The sequence below is a fragment of the Phalacrocorax aristotelis genome, chromosome 1, assembly GCF_949628215.1.
Source record: "Phalacrocorax aristotelis chromosome 1, bGulAri2.1, whole genome shotgun sequence".
Taxonomy (NCBI): Eukaryota; Metazoa; Chordata; class Aves; order Suliformes; family Phalacrocoracidae; genus Phalacrocorax; species Phalacrocorax aristotelis.
In genome coordinates, this window is record NC_134276.1 from 47457883 (window position 1) to 47477294 (window position 19412).

Here is a 19412-nt window from a genome sequence, read left to right on the forward strand (position 1 = left end):
TGGTCTGCCATGAATCCAGTGCTGAGAAAACAAGTTGGCATGAAAGACTAACTGGAAGAACGTTAGTGTCACATATCAAAAGGACAACTGAGATTTGAAACCCTTGAAATTATGTTTGCAGAAGTGCTACAGGAAATGTATGTGCTGGCAGCCTAACTATGTGGAGCCAAGAAAAAGATCAGAATGATACTGAACCCTTTCCTGGGAAAAGACAGCAAGGTAAGTTGTAGCCTTCAGATATGTGTCCAAACATGCACACTAAAAGCACCTTTTTACCACAACCAGAATAAAAAAAAACCAATACTGTATGAAAGACTTCTCTTTCTTTTTTGTTGCTTTCTTTCATTGCCTCAAAGAAGGCAATAAATCTAAATAACAAAGTTGCCATTTTTTTTCTTACAGAGGTGGAAACACGTTTTAAGCATGTACAAACAGTATATTTTATTAAAAAGACTACCAAGGACTGCAACTACCTTTTAATAGGAATAAAAACTGTTTTTGTGTCTGAAACAGGTCTTGTGTACATTGTTATGAAGATGTAGCTGTTGAATGTCATGGATTTGTGAGTTTAATTCCTCAGTCTTAGCACTATATTCCTATATGTCTTTGCTTACATCATGGTGTACTGTAGTGTGGTGATGAGGATGACTTCACTGCTTTCTGTACAAAGCAATGGTAAGTAGATCCTTTTGAGTTTCTTCGCTCCCATTAAACATGTGCTGGTCCATTGCCAGATGGTTGAAGTAGCAGGATGCCTGAATCATCTGAGAGTGGCAGCTTTTGCCATTCAGTTTGCATCTCTTAGTTGAATGCACATTACTGTATTTTATCATTCAATATGATATGCATATACAGTTAGAAGAAATAATATTAAAAGAAATATGAATTATAACTACGATGTGCTTAGAAATATTTTAATAGCTGTTGAAAAGATACAAAGAAGACAGAGGGTTATTTATAAGAAAAGAAGCAGTCTGGATGTAAGAGAGGTCAGGGCAGAACAAATAATAAAAAAGAAGACGTATTTATGAGTGATATCAGTGAACAGCACAGAAGCCAGCACATAAAGAAAATTAATGAAAGAAGATTAAGGAATGGAAGAGGAAGACTGGAACTATCTGGATTGAAGATAAAGTATTTTCTGAGTAGATCCGAATGAAAACAATACTACTACTAATAAAGGCTAGATGGCCCTGACAGAATTGCAATGGCTGACACAGAAAAGGCAGAAGCATTCCATAAGTGTTTCAGTTCTGTATTATGGACTGGGGAGAAAAATGTTGTCTTCCTGTTGGGTGATGAAGATTTAGTATCCTCCAGTGGTACTAAGGATAGCTAGCAGGTGCAAGACACCACATGATTTTGAGTGAACAGTTCCAATAATCTTGCAACCAAACCCTTGTTAAGACTATTGGGATTAGTATCAAAAGCCTCTGGTGTTAATTTTCAAGAAGCCCTGTAATTTCCAGGGGACTGGAGAGAAGCTAACACCGTGACATTATTTTAAAACAGAAAATGGATAAAAAACCACACCTGGATAATGTAGGCCTGGCAGCCAGAGCACAACATTAGGCCAAACAATGGATGAATTTACACACACTGATTAATAATTAAGAAAGGTTAGTATCATTAATTTCAATCAATGAAATCAAGAGAAATAAATCTTTGCATAGTTACTGAATACTTTGAATGAAGATCCAACTTTGGCTGAAGAACTGAGAAACTTCTGGTAGAGGTTTGACTTGGCACTGCATGACATCTTCATTAACTCACTGCAGAAAAACAGGTCAACACAGCACACATTACATTGATGAAAAACTGTTTATCTCCATATGTAATTGTAAATAACAGTGTATCTCTGTCTTGTTCAATTAACTGTGTTTTCCATGAGATGCCAAAGGGACTATTTTTGGCTCTATGTCATTAAGCGTTTTTACCAATGACTAGGGACAAAATTTGTTGATTACACAAAGACAACAGGAGTGAAAAATTCAGAAGAGATGGGTGAGGATTAAAGAGTAAGCAAGAGTAGACAAACAAATTACATTTCCGTACAAACAAATAGAAGGTCTAACACCTAGGAACAAAAATGTAAGCCATAAAAATGGGAGAGAGGACTTTCATGTGAAGTAATGATTCTGAAGAGGGCATGCTATAACCCTTTATTGAGACCACATGGACAAAAAAAGGCAAATGCTATCCTTAGGTGTATATATTGGACAGGAGTGGAAGGTTAAGTCATTGCTGCATTTGGCAAAGAAGAAATTGCTACTGGAATAGCATGTCCAGTTCTAGTGTTCAGAATTCATGATGGATGTGAATAATTTGGAGAAGGGTCAAAGAAAAGCCATGGGAATATTAAAGACCTGGAAAGTCTCCAGGAGTTCAATCTACTTAGTTTATCGACGTGATGACTCAAGGATAACTGGTCACGGTACACAAAAGCGGGACAAATAGCAAAGGGCTGTTCAGGCCAGCAGTCAGAGGTCTGACAAGCTCCTCTGTCAAAAGGTGAAGCTAAAAATTCAAACAAAAAATAAAGCACTTTCTTTTTCTTAACAATCCATGAAATTAATGGCTAAATTCACTCACTGAAGTGTGGCATCACTGGCATTTTTTAAATCTAGACTGGATTTCTGTAAAGACGGGTTTTAATTTTCAAGGGGACTACTTATTCTGAAGCAGAAACAACCCTGTGAAACTTTGTGGACTCTGTCACTGATGGGATCAGACTGGATAAGGATATTTGAGCCCTTCTGCCCTTTATCTATGACTGTGTGGATATGTCCTTTCTTCACTGTGCTCTGCGAGAGCTGGTATCTGTTTCTATAGGACATAACATGGGAATGATGCTACCTTAGATCTGATAAGCAGTACAGCAGTGTTGTTCTGGTGATGAGCTCAGGCTAATTAACCATGTCATGCACAAGGGCCAGTCAATCATGCGTGGTAACGTAACTATGCTGCTTCCCTTTGTGGAGCTGGCTCTACAAAAACCAGGGTTGTGCAGCTGTTTGATGTTTCTACAGTTCAATATGGACCCTAAGCAAGTACGTTTTCACGTACTAAAAATACAATTGCAGGAAAAATGCTTCTCTTTTTGATGAAGGTAAAGTCATTACTGTAAGTTGCATTGTGGTATTTTAAACTGTTTTATGTATCCGGACAACAGTGATAGCTGAGACATTAGAGGGTGTCTGGTTACCTTAACATACTAGCCACACTATGACACACTATTCCTGGTTTTCTTAGCTGTTTTTTGGCTCTGATGTGTGTGATGTTCTTACTTGTATCATTTAATGAGAAACATTGAACAGAGGGTTTATTGCAATGTTATTTATACTGAGAAGAGGAAATAGATGACAAGAAAATGGATAACTTCTGTGAAAAACTGTGAAATAACAAAAATCTAATGGAAACCTTTTTACAGTGGTTCATAGTTTACCATCGCAGTCAGTAGGTGAGTCATTGAACCAAAAGCTCTCTCACTCTTTATTTACTTGTAGTAAATATTTGCAACACGTAAGTAATTATTTGCATTACTGGATCTCATCCCTGGAATGTTCCAGGCACATTCTCTGATGCTATGATACCTGTGTGGACTAGGGCATGTATTATATATTCTGCCTTAAACAAGGGTTTCCTAGATATTATAGTCACTTGGAACTTAACACGACCTTTCTAAAAAGCTTTCGCCAAATAAACAACCCCAATACATACATATGCAATGAAAACACAAAATTAAAATGACAGCTCCCTTGCTAAATGCAAGCACAGAAACACTTCAATGATGTGAAAACTAAAAAGGAATTGCACAAAAATTAGAGGGGAGAGAAAGATGAGGATGGGTATAAAACCAGTGAAAGCATATGTAGATTAAATCAAGGTGGCCTAAGGGAATAATCTGTATCTAAATTTTAGGCACCTTATGAACCAGTCTTCCTAAAGTGCTTCTGTCTCTGTCTACAGCAGTTTGGTTCAGAGCAGTAGGATGGGTTTTGAAGTAAACCCTTTGATTATTTTCTTCACTTGCTGGGATTCGGTTTGGTTCTTAGACCAATTTCAATGGTTTCAAAGTAGATTAGTTTTGGAAGAAACTACATCCATCTCCATTTGAAGTGTCCTCCAACATGTGATGGGGGTATTAGTGTGTGAACCTATGGAGTCCACACCATCACATAGCGTCCAATACATAGCTAACATACATATAGCAGTGAAATGAAACTGATAAATGCTGTGGCACCCCAAAGCAGTTCTTGTGCTATATTAAGGGCTCTGTGCCACGACCGCAAGGGCTGCTGTGCCTTTTAAAGCCTGAGGACGATGAGCTGCAGCATATAATCTACATAGCAACTAGCTGCATCAGAAATGGTTCTCTCTCCTTTTTGTTCAATAGCCTTTCTGCTGTCATTTCAGCAACTGAGTGAGCTGCTGATGTGGCAGGCCTGAGAATAGATTTCCAAGGTTTTTATACTAAAACCTCATTATGTGACCCTTCCCCTCCCTGAACACAGCTCCTTTGAATGCTATTCAGTTCATCACTGTGGTTCCTGTCCCTTGCACACAAACAAGAAGCTAATTCCTCAGGCCCATAACCTCCAGTCGACCGTGCTCAAAGCAGTAGCCATGTCAAGGAATTCAGTTCTGCTTGTCTTCTGCTTCATAGAAAGGGAGATCCCAGAGGACAGCTCTTTAAAAGACATCTCCTGCTGAGTTAGCCATGGCAGCCATAGGATTAAGTTTCCATTCCTCCCCTATTATGTCTCACAGCCCATGCTGTCCAAACTCAGAGCGGGAAGGTAGTTTTGGCAAAAAGCACCACAGTATCACCCAGAAACACCATGAACAGGAACAGAAAGAAGGCTCTGTGCAAGAGACCTTGTATATGCAGTGGTGGCTGGGGCAATGATGTGTTTGATTTACATGAGACAGAAAAAAAGACTGACTAGCTTAGAGGTTAGACTTTGATTTTTATGAGACTTTTGACTTTGTCTCACATGATATCCTCATGAACACCCTGAAGAATATTTATCTAAAAAGTAATCACTGTGAGGTTGTTCTAAACTCACATGGTTTTAAAACCACCTTTAATAGAAACTATGGCTGTCAGGTTGGTAAAACCTTGCATCTATGAGCATGGTTCTGTTCAGTACTTTTATGGTTGACTTGAATGGATTATAAATAGTGTACGCTTAGAGAATTGCATATGAAATGGAATATTGAAGCACACTGGAAGATAGAATTCAAAACTGTCTTGATGAACCAGAGAACAGATCCAGAGAGGTTATCCTCCCCCTCTACTCTGCCCTAGTGAGACCACATCTCGAGTACTGTGTCCAGTTTTCGGCCCCCCAGTTTAAGGACAGGGAACTGCTTGAGGAAGTCCAGCGGAGAGATACCAAGATAATCAGGGGACTGGAGCATCTCCCTTATGAGGAAAGGCTGAGAGACCTGGGTTTGTTCAGCCTGGAGAAGAGAAGACCGAGGGGGGATCTTGTCAATACTTATAAATATCTAAAGGGTGGGTGTCAGGATGATAGAACTGGACTCTTTTCAGTGGTGCCCAATGACAGGCCAAGGGGCAATAGGCTCAAGTTGGAACGGAGGAAGTTCCACCTGAATATGAGGGAAAATCTTCTTCACTGTGAGGGTGCCAGAGCAGTGGAACAGGCTGCCCAGAGAGGCTGTGGAGTCTCCTTCCCTGGAGACATTCAGAACCCACCTGGATGTGGTCCTGTGCCCCCTGCTCTAGGTGTCCCTGCTCAAGCAGGGGGGTTGGGCAAGATGATCTCCAGAGGTCCCTTCCAACCCCTACCATTCTGTGATTCTGTGAGATAACTTTGATTTTAATATCTTTCAAATATTGTGTAGTAGTTTGTCAGTGTCTGTTGCCTGTTGCAGCAAAATAACTCACAATCTTAAGTACTTACATTGCAGTTGCAGCTACAAATCTATAATCCTGAATTTCATAGAAGTCTGGTGTTGTTTAATGTGGTGTATATTTTAAGGAATAATTTAAAAAACGTATAGGTATAAACGAGTGAAGGAACTGACATGCCTTGTCAGGTAGGGAGCCTTGAAGAGAAAGTTCTTAATTGAAGTGGACAATGTGTTCCCTCCTCTTGTTTAATTACTCTTAAGGAATGCATCTGCTTATCTTCATTAACTGTACTTGACATTTGTATATATATGATGTGCATTTCACAACTTCCTTCCTGCTTTTCAAGAAGCCCAGCAAAATCAAAGTTTTCTGTACTACAGAATTACTACCTCAAGGTCACTCTAAATGCATACAATTGTTAACGGGACAAAATGGAGGAAAGTGTATACATTATCATTACTGTCACCTTACAAATAGGGTATTCTTTTGCTTCTTACCCTCCAAAAGATGTAATAGGTTTATCTTATTTAATCAGGTTATAGAAAAATATTATTCAGAAAAAGAGAGATCATGGCTTCATATTTATTACACAATGAGTTAATGCAATGAGACACAATCATAACTTAATCCTTGTTGAAGGATATAAAAGGGTAGACAAACCACAGATATGCTAGAGTCTACAGAAAGAAGACATGCAGATTTTGAATATTTATTTTAAACTAAAAAGTAAACACACCTACCTAGTATTATTAGCACTATACCTGACATGTATTTGGCCACAATAAAATAAAATAAAATAAAATAAAATAAAATAAAATAAAATAAAATAAAATAAAATAATAAAATAATTCACTCAAAGGAATTCAACTTGTTCATCTCTCACAATAACATGTCAGCTACAACACAGCTCTCTCATGGTACCCTTAAAAAAAATTGCAGCCCTGAAGGACCTTTTCTAAGAAAGTCCTGTCCGTTCTCTTACACATCAAGACGTCTTTGCCTGGCAAACTTCCATTGACTTCAGCTGTCCAGCTATCCCACAAGGAAGACAGGTTCAGTGCATTGTAAGACAAGCTTTCCAAAATGTCTGCTGACTTTTGTTGTCATAAGTACGTCTGTTCTTACTCAGTGCTACATATTAAAACATCAGTTCTTCATCTATAATCTCTTGGTATTTTTTCAAAGAAAAGTGACTAATGAAAAGACTTGACCAGCACTGAAATAGGAACATGTAAGGGCAAAAATGGGATCTCCAATTTTTTCTAATGCAGTAACTTGTCTGTCTGATCATATGCCCATCATCTACTCCAACCCCCTGCTCCAAGCAGGGTCACCTACAGCAGGGTGCTCAGGGCTGTGCCCCGTCAAGTTTTAGTTACCTCCAAGGATGGAGGCTCCCCAGCCTCTCTGGGCAACCTGTTGGAGTTTTCCACTAAAGAATAATTTTCTTATAAATGAAATGCCCTCTGTTTCAATTTGTGCCCACTGCCTCTTGTCTGTTCACTGGGCACCTGGCTCTGTTTTCTTTACTTCTCCCCATCTAGTATTTATACACATCGATGAGATCCTCCTTGAGCGTCTAACCTGTGATTCTGTGATTCTCCAGGATAAGCAGTCCCAGCTCTCTCAACCTCTCCTTACCTGCCAGGTGCTCCCAAAATGCATTTAAGTAATGAAATACCTTAAAACCAATATTGCCAGTCCTTCGCTGATTCTTGCAAACAAATACAATCAAATTCAGTTCATTTCCAAGCCATCTTTTGCTTCACAAACATCACTGGTTTGAAAATACTTTGTTTTCCATTGGGAATATTGAAATTACTGAATATAAGCAAACAACAAACCTTTTTTTTTTTTTTAATAAAGCCAATCAACAGTGATGGCCTAGTCTTGTTATACTTGTACAATCTAATGGTTCAAACATTTAGTCTTGCCTTAGTAAGCAGGCACTTAGGATCCACCTGCATGGATAGAAGCAGACTGACACTAGCTCACTCTATGCAAGATTTGAGTTGAATAGAAGTTAGCCTGGTCTGCTCTGGAAGCAATTCAACTACCTTAGCCTGAGCTTGGTGTACACTGAACTCTGCAGCTCCTGGCTGTCTGCACTCAACCTTGTAGACATGCCTAATGCCTATTCAAAGAATTTGAGTACTATGTAATGGATACCAGATCATAACAATTCTTTCTAACTCTACAAATAAAAGATACACTAAAATTTAAAAGCCTTTTAAAACATATGTTTATAAAACTCTTTAACAGAGTCAGTAAAAAAAGAGGAGTGATTAGGTCCACTTACCACTGAGTTGACATATACTGGAAGAGTGTTAAGATACTGATTTTACACTGAAATTTTTATTTCATTCTGAAATACCCCCTTATACTCTACAAACTGACAAAAGTTTTGGAAGGCTCTCATTTTCTAGCATTGAAATTCAGTCACCTTCAGTGTGAGACAGAGCAGATGTCTCTGTGCAAAGTGTGAAACTGCAGAACAGGGCAGTGTGCTCTTCTAAGTCATGCTGCGGTTGATAGGAAAAGAGAGAAACAGAGGAAGCAGATTGTAATTATTTAAATTGGAATTTGGCCAAAAGCCCATAGTTGGCAATCCTGCTATTTTGTAAGAGTGCTGTGAAAAGTGATTGTACTCCAGGTTTTACAACTCATTGGAAAGATTGGAGCAAATGTGGTCAGACCTTGAATAGTTGGAAAACTTGGTTATATCTACAAAAGCTGTAAGCTCTTGAGTAAGCAAAAGCATAGTGGAAATCTCAGCAAATCACCCTTGCTAAGAAATTCTGTTATTTTTACTCCCAACTATACCTTCTTTTACTTCTTTGCTTTGCTTCTTTTACTGTTACCAACATTTTGGCCTATGTATGTACACACATGAATAAAAACACATATATGCATAGTTGTGTTAATAAATAGAGTATTTTAAATGTTTTTGACTTGTACATTAAGTACTACAATACAAATTTGTTCTTTTTTAGTTAACTAAATAGCAATTTGAAAATTTTCTTGCATAAATTGCATGTGTAAACAAATGCCAAATGACATCACCTATTTGTGACATACTGTTTTTCCTGTGAAGACATTTGTAAGTAAGTGAAATACCTCAGCTTAAATATGAACGCTTGTACATAAAGATCAAATGTGAACTAAGTGAACTGCAAATATTAAGGACTTTGCCATATTCTTTGCCTGTTTGTTCTTCAATATGAAATTTGGGTAAACAAATTTAACAAAAGAATTTTAGCAGTTAGTCCTATAGGAAGTATCTTCATAACCTATGAAGGTAGTTGAAACAAGAGTATCAGTTTCATGGTTCATTTCACATTTTACAATCTGTTTCCATCTTCTATAAAAATATAAAGTTCTAAAACTTTGGAAAAAAAGCGCTTTTCTGTTATCATAAAATGATCATAAAATTTACAAAATTAAAATATGAAATATTTAAATTAACAATTTAAAAATTAACTAAATTATAAAATTATTTCATAGCAATTTCTCTTTGGAACTAAAGGGTTTCATAATGAATACCACCTTAATAAATGCTGATACATATTTTAATTACCTTTCATAACATTTTCACTGAGTAGTGCATGACTTGTCAGTATTTCAAAACTTTATTATTATGACAGATATCCAAGTCAGAAAAGAACAGAAACATTTCTGTCAGGGCTCAGTGGCTTTTACTATTAATGTCTTTGAACATAAAATTTTAAAATGCAGTAGACTAGTCCAATAGTTAGGCAGGCATTCATAGCTTACGTGTGTGTATGTCACAGATGCACGTCATACATAGTTTATATTCCTCATATTATGGAATGAATGAATGAATGTATAATTGTTTCAAAATATATTTCAAAAACCCTTAAAAATGTAAAATATGAGATTGAAGTGATAGAGCATATTACATGTTTTATTTTGTCAATATGGTTTTGCAAAAATGCTTGATTTTATTGAAATAACTTTTTCAGACAAAACTAGTGAAAAATATCCTATATATCACACAATTCATATTACATATTTTATTACATATTTTATTTGTATACATAGTGGTATAAATATCTAAATACATATATGTGTGTATGCATGTATGGATGCATATAAATATGTATTAAAACTGAATGGATGTGATTACTGCAGCTGTCAGGTATTGAAATACAGCAGAAGCGAACCTCTCGCAATACATCTATGCTAGCAAGTTAAGAAGACCAATAGGGCCAAATCTGTAGGATGCGCTACCTGCTGCAGGTGCATTTCAGGGAAAAGTTTCCTATACCTTTGTCAAGCTCCACTCTGGTCCTGCAAACACCCATTAGCAATTATAATGCTTTTTCCAGTTTCGTTTCATCAGAAAAAAAAAAAAAATCTAGTTTGCATGAATTTTGCCATCTCGCAGCTTCAACTAACACTTACCAAATCCAACAGTTTTCTTTTTATTAGCTTGGCATGTTTCTCTCCTGCCCCTGCACAGGCTGAACATGCATTGGCTGGTTCTTGTGAGGATGTGAGCATCCTGGGGATTTGTCATTATTCTTTTTCCTGGTACCTTCAAAGGAGAGCCATTGCCTGACTCCCTCAATTTCACCATTGATATGTTTCTTCAGGGTAACCAGACTTGTGAGCCACTAATGCAACCTTGGAAAATGAAGGTCATGAAAAGGTAAAAAGGCAACAAAAACTCCCCCTCATCCTCTCCCACAACAGCAAAAAAAAAACAAAACCAAAAACCCAAGTAGAAGCAAGTTTTGGAAAATGTGGTTTGTGAAGAAGGTATGGTCGCCCTAATTCCTTGAGTGTTTCCTTTCAGGTTTTACTTGATTTCAGGTTTTGACTCCCACTTTTTCCAGGGCACTCTTCTAGGATGGCTACAGGGAACAGGAAGTTTCACGGCAACACTTAAAGTTATAACTGTAGATATCCACTGAGAGGCATCACCTAGGTACTAATGTGTTATTTTCCATGCTATTGTTTAAATTTTTTTGATGCAGCCTCACATCCTATAACATACATAGCTCTCTGCTGAACTGTATGATCTAACTAATTACCACATCACTACAGTAGAATTCCTCCCAGATCCTACCTCCTACAATCAGGATATCTTTGGCTTGTCACAGAGATTTCACAGAGGTTTAAGATGCTGATTACCAAGGTTAAATATAAATTTTGGAATGTTTTACTTTTAATTAGAGCAGAATTTTCTTTCTAAGGGATAGTTTTCTTGTTCAAGAAGAGGAAAGAAGACTGAGGGGGGTGTGATTTTTCAGTGGTGAGGGTGAGCTTGGAACCTCCTTCACAGCTAAATGAGTGTACTTAGAAAGACTGACAAGACCAAATGGATGCCGGGTTTTTAATTATGGTACTTTTAAACTAGCAATTGCAAGCCAATAAACCATCTGACTGCTGGTGCTATGTAATCCAGTAATCTTACCACTGCTGACTGAGAAGAAAGGTGACCAGCAGGAAACAGAAGACTACTTTTGAGACTTTTTGTCTCTCTTGATCTCCTGATGTGGGCACCCGTTTAGCAACTTGGATTAAAGATTTGAACATAAGTGCACAGCATGTACATGGAAAACTCTTGGGCCTTCATGAGCAGACTACAAGAACATGATGATCTGAGCAGCAGGCTGTAGGAAGGTACAGACCAGACCCAGCCACAGGTTCCCAGCTGGACCATCCCCCTCCACCAACACCAGAGTGCCAAATCTACCCTTCTCAAGAGTGGTTAGAGTCGAGTGTTTGAAGAACATAAACTACATGTATATTCATGTTGCTATGAGCAGCCCTGCAGAGAGGGACCTGGGGGTTCTGGTCACCAGCAAGTTGGACATGAGCCAACAGTGTGCCCTGGCAGCCAAGAGGGCCAACCATGCCCTGGGGTGCATCAAACACTGCATTGCAGCTGGTCGAGGGAGGGGATTGTCCCGCTCTGCTCTGCGCTGATGCAGCCTCACCTCGAGTGCTGTGTGCAGTTTTGGGTGCCACAGTACCTTAAGGATAGAAAGCTACTAGAGAGAGTCCAGAGGAGGGCCATGAAGTTGGTGAAGGGTTTCGAGGAGAAACCATACGAGGAGTGAACTTGAGTCACTTGGTATGTTCAGCCTGGAGAAGAGGAGACTGAGGGGAGGCCTCATCGCGGTCCGCAGCTTCCTCACCAGGGGAGGAGGAGTGGCTGGTGCTGATCTCTTCTCTCTGGTGACCAACAACAGGACCTGAGGGGATGGCAGGAAGATGTGCCAGGGGAGGTTTAGGTTGGATAGTAGGAAAAGGTTCTTCACCCGGAGGGTGGTGGAGCACTGGAACAGGCTCCCCAGGGAGGCAGTCACGGTGCCAAGCCCGATGCTATTCAAGAAGCACTTGGTCAACGCCCTCAGATGTATGGTGTAAATTTGGGGTTGTCCTGTGCAGGGACAGGAGTTGGGCTTGATGATCCTTGTGGGTCCCTTCCAACTCAGGACATTCTATGATTCTATGAAAAGACATACACAAAAAATGCTTCTTTGTAATGAGTAGTTGGTGAAGACTTTGGACCATAGCATAAGATGACAGAAAAGGAAGTGAAGAGGCCATGAGAGATATTAAGTAGAACATTTGCTTACAAGGGACCTCATCTCTATAGGTGCTTCTGTTCTGGGCGCAGGAAACTTAAAACTATGTGCTGAAGGTCCTGGGACCACGAAAAAAAGACAAATCTATATGGATGCAGCAGGCCACCAATTAAACAGAAGGAAATCTTACTATTTGTATCAAAACAGCGGTAACAGCAAGCACATTTTGGCAGGTACAGATACTGAAGGCATATAAAGTTATATGTATATTTGACCAGCTACAGCGTATTTAGTCTGATATTGTTTTCCACTGCTTTAAGAAAAGTAAATTGAAATATGCGCAAAATTTTAAAGTCAGCATACAAAGGGATGACAGTTTTCATCGGGTATATTCCCGCATCGAGCAGATGAACATCTAAATTAATGAACTAAAAAGTGTTTCATGTCTTTTATTTGTGATGTCCCTAACGCAGGGAAATTTGTGACTATATATGGATGTGTAGAGAAGAGATTGCAACTGATATTTTGAGCAAAAACAAACAGAGCAAAGATAGGCATGTTCCAACAAACATCAGACAATTTTGCAATGCGTATGCAAGTCTGAACTCTCTCCAGTTTTCAGCTATATAAAACTATCCCACTCAAAAGCTTTGATTTTTAGTTCTGAATTGCTTCTTTGTTTAACAATTAAACGGGACCCCCTAGGAGAAAAAAGGTCAGATGTCTTTTTGTAATGAATCAAAATTACAAATATTTTATTGGTAATTTAGTATGTTTACACTGTCTGAACCACAGAAGTTGATATTTTAAGTGACCACAGAAAATGAAATATGGAATTATTTTACACAGCTATACAGAACAATAAAAATCTTTTAACATTATTTCAGTACATACAACATCCACTTGCTAAGGCAACTGTGTGTTGATTAAGAGCTGTTTTGGACAGTGAAATGTCACAGCAGATGTTCCATAACCATCAAATTTTGCATTTGATTCTCTCAGGTGTAGTACCAGTGTATCAGTTCAGTCCACCCAGTCTGAAATGCCCTCTCTTGGCTCCAAGAGAGTTGTGTGCAGGTAGAATTCAGAGCAGCTGGGGAAATAAAATCTAGCTACTCCCTGAAGGCCAAAATACAAAGATGTGATGTAGTTTCTTATGAGTTTATTTTTTTCATCTCAAGCCATTCTGTGTCAATTCTTCAGGCCATTGGGACACATGACTCTTACTCTGCCACACCACTCTGGACAAGCACATCGAAGTCCTATAAAGGTGCAAGTGCCTCTCTGCAGTTATTCTGCTACCTGTGATGCCCTGTTTGAGGCTTAGAGTCTTAGATAGTCTGTTTTACCCCATGAGCTGATTTTACCCTCTTTTCCTAACTTTTCTAAACAACTTTTTGTCAAAAAGAAAAGAGTATTCAGCCTTTTTTATTCAAGGTAGCAAATGTCAGCTATTTTTTTTAAAGAGCTAATGCTGTGCCCTAATTCTGCTCCGACTGGATTGAACGGGTAAACATTGATTGATCTCAGTGGATGGAGGAATAGACCTGTACTGAGGACTTTAGAAAATGCCTGTCTTCAGTATTAAGAGATGTAATTTTACCTAGAACATAGATGCACTGGAGGTCTCCTGTGTATTCTTTTAACTGTATGAGAGCAAAAGTTTGGAAAAATTTTTATTACAGGAAATGAGAGCTTCAGTAAAAATATTGCTTCCAAAAACACTGCAAAAAAAGACAAAAAGTGTACTAATACATATATATTAACTCCAAAAAGTGGGCAGTATATATACGGTCTTTATTTGCATAACCTAAATGTCTGACTTAGCAGGACTCATCTTAACAAAGAATTAGTCAAGGGAAAAATGAAAAATATGTTACACATTTGCCAATACAACAGCTATATTTTAAATAAAAATAACAATAATATACATGTACAATATTGTAATGATATCATTTGATGAAAATAACACTGATCAGTATCAAACAGGATTTAACTGATTATCCATCCTTAACAGATGAAACGCATTTCACAGAAATAGATGCAGGCAGGGTGAAGTCAAATGATATTCATGGCTTCCATGAGAAAGTTACCATGAAAGTTAAGGTAAAAATGTGAAGAACAAAACTTTAAATAGATTTAGATTTATATTTATAAAAGTTCAGCATTATAGCAGCTAGGTGCATGTGCTGCAGAAAGATGGTAACAGCAACCTAGTGGTAGACAACATATACACTTGCACACATACTCACACACACAAACACACACGTGCGTGCCCATGCTCAAATGCATGTGCATAGGTCCTCAGCTTGATTATACAAGCATACACTAACTAGGTTTTGATGGGGCAATACCAGGAATGGGGTTCACCTCTCCGTGTTTAGCTGTCTGCAAGGTAGCTGTCGCTGCCTAAAGTCAGGTGAGATGAAACCCATATAAGGCAACATCAGCTGAACATTTGAATGAAAACTGTTTTCATCCTCAGCATAGTTAAGGCTGTTAATTAAAAAATCTGAAGTTAATCAAGACTGGAAAAAAAAAGGTAAAACCCCTTACATGTGAAATTTGGAAATAAAAAAAATATCCTGAGTTTTGATAAATATTTTTATTATAATAAAATACCACGCTTATTGAGAACATGTCTTTTATAAAAACATGTTTTATGACATTTTTTCTTGAAATAATCATGCCTTAGTGCATGAAATATGTTAATAAATCTTTGGGGATATCTGTAACAAATTAATAGGAAATGAAAAGCCAAAGGATAACCTGTCATGTATGTACAAAACATGCATTGCTCCTGGCAACACACATGATGTTTACTGCAGGCATCTTTATCTTTCTGTTTTCTCACAGGGTCCTGCCCATATTTTAATACTTTATAATTAATTATGCTTCACAAAACTATTTACAGAAGCAGAAACTAATCACACGTCTTCTTAAGCCCATAAATATGGAACTACAGAAGTAGAACATATTTTAAAACAGTATGAAGACAAGGGTGCTACAATAGTACTGCTCTCTAGAAGTACAGTTCATGAATTATTTTCTTTATGAAGATTTAAATCTAAATGAAAACAGAAGTTCAAATTCTCCCTCTGTTTTCCTTGGTTGCATTCTTTCCACCTGCTATTTCTAGAGGATTTTGCCCCAAGACAGTATTTGGGTTGCAAAAACAGTTGTAAATTGTCACAAAAGTATCTCGAGTAAGGAACCATCATCAGGCTCTTAAATGCCCACTATTCACACGGGATACAATCAATTTGTTTTTAATTAAAAATAGCTGGTTTCCAATACTAGCCATCATTTGTACTGTTCTAGTAGTATTAGTTTTTGCTTTTGGTGTGTTTTTCTCTCCTCCACTGTCATTAAACACAGATAACATGGAAACAGTGAAACGGACCATAGCCAAAGTGCTGCCAAATGCATTGAACACACAAAATGGTTACAAAATGGCATTTATAGAGGCCATGGGAGGTTCCTTGTAACAAACAGTAAGTAAAAACAATCATCAGAGTGAAATGCACTTTTGACTTGACTGCATCCTTCAATATTTTCATTAGCTACCTCTATAATATCCCTGATAAAAATTCTACTTTTTTACATTTAAACTTCTATTACAAAGTATTTAATGTTTTATTAAAAAAAACCCACACAATAGTGATGGTGGTTAATCTGCTTCATAAAAGATAATACATTGAGTTATATATAATAATGGCTTTGATCCAATTAACGTTATGTTAAACTGCTTAGTAATTGCTGTGACTTCAGTTCCTACAACTGTTATAGTGAATACAAATGATCGTTTAATGTACAGGAAGTGGGTATCTTTTGGAAGTGCTGATTCAGAAGTATTCAAGTGCTAACAATGACTTGTTCTTTCTACACTTTTCTTCGTGTTCCATAAATGATGACTTTATAAACGTCCATGATTTTGAATGTGACACAGTTTTGTGGCAATTTTTTTTAATAACCTTTTTTGTGCAAACACAAAACTAGATTTTTCTAAATGTTACCATCTCGTTAAAAGTAATTGCCACTTTTACTTAAAAAGGCACCAGTATTAATGTAAGAGAATATACCTTTTACACTGTTCTATGAAGAGCTGTACTTGTTACTGGAGCGGAAATTATCATAACCGTGATCATTCGCTTTGAACTTTAAACAGGACTGCCTTTCCTCCAGGGACAACAGATCTTTGGATTGGCACCAGCAACACAAGCACGACTGTTAAAATAAAAGGAATAAACACCTTACATCATTTTGTTTTGCACTTGTGGCCAAACACACTGAAATGCTGCCCTTCTTCACCAGTACAGTAGGAAATGGCAAGTGTGCGAGCTGCCATTTTGGGATTACAGGGTAAGCAAAGAAATAAGCTTAAGCTTTGCCTTGCTCAAATGATCAGTAACTTCTGGGATGCCCCAACAGCAACCTGACCGCTGGAGGGCAGGAAGGGTTATATTGAGTTATAGATAATAATGGCCACACACATACCGCTTTGAGTGTGGTGTGCAATTCTAAATGCATCTGAAAGTAAAATTACAATTCCTTGTCCTTTCTCAGATCAACTTTCTTGGAAAAAATGTTTGCATTGTAATCTATACTTCATAAGCAAGATGTTGCTATATTTTTTTGTGGGGGGGAAAAAAGAACTAAGTAGGACAACGGTGAAAACTTACATAGAGTTCATACATTTACTGGACGTACTGCAAATCTTTTGCTGATGCTACTGACTGGCTTTGGGTGCTGGAAGTCCATCTGGGATCCCACACACCCACTTGTTTCCATGGTCAGGATGCTAGAGACCTCTTATGCGCTCTCAGTTCCTGTGACTCTTTCAGGGAGCCGGCAATGTAGACAGGAAAGGCAAGACCGACACTAAAGCCTCTGCAACATGTGCTGTCACAATTGTTGTAGGAAATACCCTAACGTTACTGGATGTAGAACTGACTAGCTTCTGATGGAAAGATACAGCCAGTAAGGAAATTACACAGCCAGGCAATAGGCCTAGCAGTGGCCAGTGGTTAAATGCTTGGCAAAGAAAACAAAAAATCTAAGAATTTGTGGTGGGTAATGCAAGAACCCTGATACAGTGTCTGAAGACGGACACTGGAGGGCCACAAAAAAGCCCAAGTCTGGACATCTTCTGAGCAGCCATGAAGGCTGAAGGACCGATGGGCTGCCACCCACACCCCACCACTTGCTATCCAGAGTCTCAAATTCTGCATGGAGAATTAATGCCCAGGACTATTCACTCAAACCAAGGCAAAACTATAAACCGGTCTGTCTCATGAAATGTTGGTGTTGGAAAGGGACGAGTGCTTATTTGCACCCTCTGCCTTACGTAACTGCCTAGTGATTTAAGCGCTCTGTCAGGATGGGGGGAACCCGGGGTCAGGGCCCTCCCTGTTGGGTTGCAGAGGATATGGCTACGTGTATCTCTGCAGCACGGTCCGAGTCTGCTTTGTCAGTGCTGTTGAAGTGGCGGGGTGCCAGCTCCAGTCAGGAAGTGATGTAGCACTGATTAGCATGGTTTATAGTACACTGCTGACATCATCTTTTAACCAGAGGAGCAGCTCCCAGCAGCCTCTTACCTTAAAGCAGTTTTGGAATCTTTTGCTCACCAAATACAGAGCTATCGGATTGATGCAGGAATTCAGTGAAGCCATGTTAATGCCAATGTAGTCCATCACAAGAAAAAAGCTGTGTGGAAATGAAAGTAAGTGAGACACACCTCATTTTCCCTGAAAAGGCTTAGCAGAGGTTTACAACTATGAAAAATGAACTCAGCTTCACTCAGCCAAGACTAACTATTAAATGTAATGGTAAGCGGGCTTATATCAAAAATTTAAGTCATAGAGGTAACAATTGTGCTCAGTAAAAAAATTTGAATCAGTAGACTATTCTCATGAAAGTAGTTTCAGAACATCCAACCACCTTAACTTGTGGAAGGAAACATTCGTGAGGTTTTTTTCAAGGATTTAATCCTAGCTGTTCTGCTGAAAGGGAAAACAGGGACAGAAATTCTCCCTTGGCCCTCGTAATGCCACAAGACAGTAGGGCAGTCCCAAAAGGGATCAGGAGAAGACAAGCAAACAGGACAGAAGCCCTGTGCTCATGGGATTCCTCATAATTTCCTGACTCTGCTACTGTAGTGAAACCAGAGTGCCCTGGTTGAAGAAGCAGGGAGAACTTCAGACACACAGAGTAAACTAGTTCATTAACAAATCCTGCTATGCTTATGGAGAATGTCAGCAGCGCGCAGGCCTTTTTTTTTTTACAGTCTTACCTTAAAAGTTCACATCTGTTGGGGTCCTTCTGATCATAAATAGTGAGCTTCAATATTCTGCTTAAATGAAGTGGGAGCCAACACAAGGCAAAAACAAGTACCAGACAGAACACAGTTTTGGCCACCTCACGTCTCTGAAAAAGAAAATTGGACAGAACAATGTTATAGTTTCTGTCTGTCTCTTGATTGTTGTTGACTTCTAACATCCAAATGTTCAATAAACAAAATGAAATCCTTATCAAAAGAGGAGTTAGGAGAGCATCAGAATACTTTATTTTCTTGGAATATGTACTTAATCTTTTCTATTGTTTTAGATGTCTTGCACTGATTCTCCGTACCTCAAATTTTTAAAAGTATGAGTAATAAAAAGAAAAAAATCAAGGACATAAAAGCGGTCATTTAAATTAAAATTAAGAACATATTTGTCTCCCCAGTCACTTTCAAATACCAGCTTGTTTTCAATTGTATTTTCTTGTGCTTTGATCTCAGGTCTTATTTGAAATGCCCCAAGAGATTTCAGTTACAGCTTTATCAAGGGAAGAGGAAAGGAGCACAAATGTAATTTATAGTATGAATGTAGTTTAATTCTAGTGACGTAGGGTGTTTCTCTGGTGTATTGCTAACTTGGAATATATTATGGAATGTGTTTTGTTCTGATGACATATTCTGCTAACCTCAC

The 19412-nt window shown here is 38.3% G+C and overlaps 1 protein-coding gene across 5 annotated transcripts in view; it reads right to left on the reverse strand.

Annotated features, from left to right (window-relative positions):
* Window positions 1-306: 306 nt before the first annotated feature.
* EDNRB (endothelin receptor type B) overlaps window positions 307-19412 on the reverse strand; it is a 30050-nt gene continuing 10944 nt past the window's right edge. For 2 of the 5 annotated variants that reach the window (XM_075089280.1, XM_075089290.1), the window contains 3 exons: window positions 18734-18867; window positions 18039-18147; window positions 14218-16668 (listed from right to left, as the gene is read on the reverse strand). In XM_075089280.1, the coding sequence (XP_074945381.1) occupies window positions 16537-16668; window positions 18039-18147; window positions 18734-18867 (375 nt within the window). In that variant the 3' untranslated portion in view covers window positions 14218-16536. Of the gene's footprint in view, window positions 1773-10221; window positions 12363-13166; window positions 14166-14217; window positions 16669-18038; window positions 18148-18733; window positions 18868-19412 lie in introns of those variants that run through there. The other 3 variants (XM_075089317.1, XM_075089300.1, XM_075089309.1) reach the window with 3 other exon arrangements.